This window comes from Arachis hypogaea, chromosome 6, assembly GCF_003086295.3.
Source record: "Arachis hypogaea cultivar Tifrunner chromosome 6, arahy.Tifrunner.gnm2.J5K5, whole genome shotgun sequence".
NCBI classification, from domain to species: Eukaryota; Viridiplantae; Streptophyta; class Magnoliopsida; order Fabales; family Fabaceae; genus Arachis; species Arachis hypogaea.
The window spans coordinates 6,403,503-6,410,649 of record NC_092041.1 but is presented as its reverse complement, the minus strand read 5'-3'; the positions used below and the strand labels follow the sequence as shown (position 1 = coordinate 6,410,649).

General features: G+C 33.6%; 1 protein-coding gene across 1 annotated transcript; it reads right to left on the bottom strand.

The window, feature by feature from the left end:
• Window positions 1–4,161, bottom strand: LOC112695641 (cathepsin B-like protease 2). The gene is made up of 11 exons (XM_025748063.3): window positions 3,895–4,161; window positions 3,742–3,801; window positions 3,196–3,276; window positions 2,949–3,105; window positions 2,805–2,809; window positions 2,641–2,715; window positions 2,405–2,530; window positions 1,968–2,186; window positions 605–718; window positions 468–503; window positions 1–379 (listed from the first exon to the last, which is right to left on the bottom strand). The coding sequence occupies exons 1-11, from the start codon at window positions 3,946–3,948 to the stop codon at window positions 239–241; spliced, it is 1,068 nt and encodes a 355-aa protein (XP_025603848.1). The 5' UTR covers window positions 3,949–4,161; the 3' UTR covers window positions 1–238.
• Window positions 4,162–7,147: the final 2,986 nt, after the last annotated feature.

Below are 7,147 nucleotides of genomic sequence, written 5' to 3'. Positions count from 1 at the left end.
TTCGGAATAATCGGCAACATTGCAATAAAACCAACAAGTGGATGTAGCTTACAACAGGAGCTAATTGGTAACTACAACAGTTTTTCTTATTTCGTGCATCACTACCCACAACAGCTTATAGTCTTTCAGCATCACAATCTAGATCCGTCTCCATAAGATTGTGGTACATTGGTATAACATTTGATGCAGATTTTTGCAATACCATCATCATCTAATCGGTAATATTATACACTTATATTCAGAATGAAGCACCATCAACAGCATCGGCACCCGCGTCAGTGATTTCGAGTACGAGATTTTTGGTGGAAGGCATACCAGCTGTAACGTCTTCTTCAATTCCACATTCATTTGTCCCCCTTCTGATCTTAAAGTAACCATCCTGCAAATGAGATGGAATTCACCGTTAGTCTAAAGCAGATCTTTAGTAACAACAGAAACTCAGAGAAGAACAATGCAGAGTGGCATACATCTCCCCAACTTCTATTCCACTGATTTGCGAGAAGCTGAAACAGTAAAAAGAACAGTCAGTATAAAATTCTAATGGCATGCAAGTCTGTGTGTTAGGGAGAGGTGATATTCAATCATCAGGAACAAGTCAACATACCCAATAGTCCTCTCCATCATCAGATGTTCCCCATCCTATCAGCTTCACAGCATGACCACCGAGTTCCACACCTGTGATGTGTTTGTAAACTCCTGATTTGTAGAGAGCAAAATCCTGTAAAGAGGTCAAATGGGTTAATATCCTTGTTTTTAAACATGCAAACTAAACACATAATATGCTTGCTGACTATTCAATACACAAGAAAGCAAGGTACTATAAGAGAGTAAACATGATAACCGAGGTCTAGAACTACTGCAGAAAGACGAGATAATTGTTCCAATATAAAAGGATTTGTTAATTTGAAAGTTTACTAGCAAACGGGGGATCTTCTCAGACATTAAACAGGAGGGAAGTATATATCTATGCATTCATGTGCTGCCAGTATGACGGAGATATGTCCCGTCCTTTATGCCAACATGGCAATTATGGGCAGAACTCAATCGTTTTTTCATGAAAATGAAAACAATAGGTTATCGGAACACAACAATAACAAAACACTATAAATTCCTTACAGCAACAGGTTATCTATCCCATTATCCACTGTTCCATTAATCTCGATCCACATACCTATCTCCCTTCATTAATCCTGTTTGAAGGTTCATTCAGAACAATCCACAATAATCCCATCTTCAATTTGCAGTTTGCTAGTATTTGAATTTACATTTCAGGCATATAAATTTGAAGACTGGCTTTGTGGAGTAACATTGGTAACATAATGCCCTATCTTACACATTACATTCAGTTATGATTTTATTGTTGATTCAGCTTTTTAATGTAGTCAAAATATTGAATTTTAGCACAAATTTGATCCTTCCCTTTCAATTTTGACAATTCAACATGTTGATATAGGATTCCTACTTTAAGTGGTCTTAATTGTTGGGGTTTAAAAGATCTCATAACTTGGTGAATTTTGTAAATCCAAAGCATGACTCTGAGATTACTCGGACTAATAACACTGATTGCATGACATGAATATCTCAAGTTTATATTTTAAAAGTAATAGTTCCTTGTATTACAACAACAAACATAGCAGGTTTGTAGCAAGGCAGAATGAATAGACAAAAGGTCAAGTAAACTCCTTGATCTTCCAGTTCTCTAATTCTTCTGCTAAACGATGAAAATCTAGTAGACATTTCTCATTCCTCTCAAATACCTATCTGCTCGTACTTATGTTATAAATTACAGTGTGTAAGGTTATAAAATGATTTGAAACTCAACCTTTGTCAATTAATTAGTCTCCTTATAAGTATTCTCTCCTTCCCCCCTCTTTCTCTCTTCTTCCTCCCTTTCAAAATTTGACCACAGGAAGTTGCAAAAATTCAATTACATAAGCAATTAAGAATGGATAAGAGCTTTGATTTACCTCGTAAACAGTGAATGCAACTTCAACTGGCCCATTCTTATAAATTTCTGCCATGATATCATGGGGATTAGACTTGATCTTATATGCATTGACACTATAGTGCTTTGATTTCTTCCAAAGCAGATTCCCGCTCACACACTTTTTTACACACTTGGGGGTACTGTATGCGGGCTCACAACCAGGATGGGAACAGCCAATTTGATCAAAGTATGGGTCACACTGCGAATGTAAAATGCTGAGAATAAGAAAGAGGGGAGGCAAAAAAGGAAAAAAGTAGGGAAAAGATAGATATTTGACTACACGTTAATGTCAATTGATAGGAAGATTACGTAGGTAGAAAGCCTACAACTACAAATCTATGATCTCCAAGAAATAGCCATGTTTAATAATTTTGCACCCAGTGGGATTCTGCCTAGGCAAAACTAATGATTCATTACCTCTTCAGTGACAACACCATGGCTGACTAGGTATCGCCATGCATTTATGGGATACCCTCCATCACAACCAGATCCACACAAAAAGCCACAGCATGCGAGAAGATCGTTCACAGAGAGAGAGATATTCTGCAATTAAACATATAGAGCATAAATTCCTCTTTAAATATCCTCGATAAGATATGTATTTATTGATATTCACACACAGCAATATGTTGCTCAGTAAGAAGATTACTTACCACATCAAAATGAATGCAAAACCGATCTGATAATGACTCTACAGCACCAAATGCCCAACAAGAACCACAATGACCCTGAACAATCAGCACAAGGATTATCTAAGTACCTCTTGAACCTTGATATTGTTTAGGGTTAAAATGTAGAAAAGAAAAGGAAAAATTACCTGATCTTCAATGCAGAAATTGATTCACCAATCCATGTTATTATGAATATGAGAGGGAAAAAAAAAAGATTCAGCACCCCCTTTCAAACAAACTATTTGATTAACAAATTAAACTTAACATTGGAGAAGGAGCAAGCAAATGACCTAGAATTCTTCCAATGGTACTACATTGAGACCATTGAGTCCTTGCATCAAACTCCTTTGGCAATTTCAATGATTTTGGATGAGTCACAATGGGTGCACCTATCAGTTCCTTCTTAGGAGTTGGTTTAACACCAAGCAGGCGCTTAAATTCTCCAACCTGTACATCAAGCACAATATAGCATAATCATATTAACTAAAAGGTAAACAACAACAACAACAACAAGGTAGGACAAGTTGAATTTCTAACTGTATAATTGGAGAAACGAGGATTTATAGCAGCCTCCCATCCTGCCTCTGGGTTTTCGTTGATCTGTTTAGCAATAGACTCCTGCACGATTGAATAAGTAAAGCTATGAGAGAAAGAAGAGAAATTCCAACTATTCATCAATGAATCAAATATCAAATAATTCAAGTCTAAGCAGCAGTGACTAGCACGAGTAAAGTAATAAAATAAAATCTATAGCATCTTAAAAATCTTCCTGAATATCTTCATAAATTAGTAGTAATAAATGAAGTAAAAAGAATACATTCTTAAAAAGCACTACATCAATGAATCAATAGTTAGGATAACCTTCAACTAATAAAGCAAATAATTTCTCAGACCAAACACTACATCCCGCAGTTTTGCCTAGTGAAAGTAACGGTAATCGTGCCAATTACAATTAACGAACTAATAATTAATTAATTAATTAATTAATTAATTAATTAAAGAAAAGTATTGTTGACGTGACTAATACTAAAATGGGAATATTCATGTTGAGAAGCAAGGAGATATATACGGAAAATGAATGACCTGGAGAATGCGGGAATTAAGCTTGAGAGTAGAAAGGCGTTGTGGTTCGGCCCCAGCGATCTGTGGAACAGACAAAGCACCAATTCACAAGTCAAACCCTAATATTAATAGTAATAGAGAATAAATGGAGGTGAAAAAGATTAAGATACATGCCTGTAGATAGCAAGTGCAGAAAGTTAAGAATAAAATCGCAAGGGTAGAACCCATTATTTTGATCAATTGATGTGTTTCCCTTCCCCACCCTAACCTTGTTTGTTGTTGTTGTGGTATGAAACAATAGCGCCGTTGGAGATTTTTATAGAGCGTGGTCCACTTGCGAATAAATAAATGGATAAACTAATATAATTTAATAATAGATAGAAAAAAAAAAAAGGTGGGATTGCGTAAGAGAAAAGAAGGGATTGTGACAGGTTGAAAGGACGAAAGCAGCACACACTACAAAATTAGTAATTAGACTTATTTGATTACTTCCGTCTTCAATCCTAATTCCAAGGGAGTCGATATTTTTCTCCCAGTGCTAAAATATCTCTCTGCTGTTCTGCTAGTGCTGTGGATTGTGGAATCAATTGGAAATTGGATTGGCTCTCGTCATCATCATCCCAACAAGTATGGGGCTATGGGCTCATAGATCAACACACTTATCGATGGCCTTCTAGCAACCACGTGCTCTCCACCACTCAATCATTCTATAAGAAAATTTACCTCAGAGGATAATAATATTTTTTTTCAAAATTTTATTATTTTAATTAATGTATTAAAATATGTAAAAAATTACTTTTAATATTTTTTAGTTAAATAATATTTCTAATTTAACGTTTTAAATTAAATATATCTTATGCTGATTTTTAATAAATTTGAGTTGGTTCGATATTTATGGTTTGAAAGTGAAATATATTTATCTTCTGCGAATACTAATTTTAAAAATTGTACCAACAACTCCATTTAAACAAATAAACGAAAAAAATTTTTGAAAAATAAATTAGAATTAAATTACTTGAATTTAAAAATACAGAAGAGATAAGTAAATGACTTCAAATTTAAAGAAAGTAATAAAATATCTCTAAGCCAATCAAAAGATTTTGAATTCAAAAAATAATACAAAAATTTAAAGAGAAAAGAATAAAAAAACTTGCAAAGAAAAAGTAAATTATAGAAAAAAAATACAATGAATTTAAATGAAAAGTAAGACATGAAAAAAATCCGATAAAAAAAATTTGTTGGAATGTGACTGTGCGAAAGTGTTTTCTGAAAATGAATTCCAACTCTTTAATGCTCCTGGATCTCCTTGTTTTATAAAACAAGTTGATCAATCCCATTTGGACAAATGTCACTTCTCGAAGAGTTTAAAAATAATTGTTCCCGCAAACACAGATTTAAGTAACTACCCTTTGCACATTTCACTATCAATCTCGATATTCAAGTTGTTGATCTCATCTTTCAACAAGTCTAGGCGAATTGAAACCTTTTGTATCGATTTGCATTTCTCGATTCGACGTCTCTGTTGATCCAGTCAGTCGAAAGTTTTCGATCAAAAAATTGTCCCTAGAATTATTATTATTATTGAAAATTTTAAGAAGATAAAAATAATTAATCCTAAATAAATTTTATTCAAACACCAAAATAAAAAGAAAAAGAAAGTCCGTCCACATGCTTAGTTGTCTTAGTTAGCACAATCCCATTAGTTACGAATATCACGCACATCGTTAATTAATTATATTTTCATTTTTAAACATTTTAAACTTAATGAGAAACACCTCCTTTTTAAAAATTCAAAATTTTCTCTAAGACTGTTTATCTTTAGAAAATCTTCCTTTCCAACTTTTAAGTTCATTTTTATCACTGTGAAGGATTTCAAACTTTAAACCTCACTTCACCTCTTCATTTTCCTCATATGTTCCTCTTCCTCTTCTCACTTTACTATTAGGAACATCTTCTTTCGTTAAATTTTTTAACTCATAGAGATCAAATAATAAAAGACCCTGATCTCTAGGGTTTATACACTGGCATATAATTTTTTATTTTATTAAATTCAAAATTGAATTTACTTTCTTTCAGATTATTCAAAAAATAGGCACTTCACCTTCTATGGTGTCACCCTCAACATAAACCAAAGGAAAACAAACTGAAAGACACAAGAGCAAACAAGAAATCACAAAATATTCTAAAAACTTGATGCGAATTTTACACCACAAACTACTGGCAAGTACACTGAGTTGTATAAAGTAATAATTTTCGGTGAGTAAGTGTCAATTCCACGAGAATTAATAGATTAAGCAAGCAATGGTTGACTAATTATTATAGTTAGACAAGTGAAATTGTGAGTTTTGAGTATTAAACAGCATAAAAGACAATGAATTAAAAAATGCAACCAGTAAACGTGTGAAAAAACAGTATGAGAAGGGAGTTAAGGCTTTAGAGATATTTAGATTTTCAGATTAACAATCATTATCATCTACCTTGATCATGCAAAGATTCAATTCATAGCAAACCCTAGGTGATTGAATTTCAATTCCTTGGTAATCCAATCTCTTTTAACCTAATCAACCATCAATTCCTTGATTAATTAATTATGTCAAAAAAATTAAGTTCAAATTATGATTTATAAGCCACACAACTCTTAAGAACCCAGAAATAAATCCGATTATATATCACGTATCACATCAGATCCAAATAATTGAAGAATTATGAGAAAGGGATTTCAAGATTTAATTCCAATGATGTAACTTTTTCAAGATTCAAAGAGATTCAATTTAGAATAGGGTTATTTTTTAATATACACTAATTCTTAGGATGAAGAACAAAACCAATTCTTGAATATAAATCAATGCATTAATGATGAGCGGATAATTTATACGCTTTTTGGCATTGTTTTTAGGTAGTTTTTAGTAAGTTCAAGCTACTTTTAGGGATGTTTTCATTAGTTTTTATGTTAAATTCACATTTCTGGACTTTACTATGAGTTTGTGTGTTTTTCTGTGATTTTAGGTAATTTCTGGCTGAAATTGAGGGACTTGAGCAAAACTCTGAAAAAGGCTGACAAAAGGACTGCTGATGCTGTTGGAATCTAACCTCCCTGCACTCGAAATGGATTTTCTGGAGCTACAGAACTCCAAATGGTGCGCTCTCAACGGCGTTGGAAAGTAGACATCCAGAGCTTTCCAGAAATATATAATAGTCCATACTTTATTTGGAAATTGACGACGTAACTTGGCGTTAAACGCCAAGTACATGCTGCTGTCTGGAGTTAAACGCCAGAAACACGTCATGATCCGGAGTTGAACGCCCAAAACACGTTATAACTTGGAGTTCAACTCCAAGAAAAGCCTCAGCTCGTGGATAGATCAAACTTAGCCCAAACATACACCAAATGGGCCCCGGAAGTGGATTTATGCATCAATTACTTACT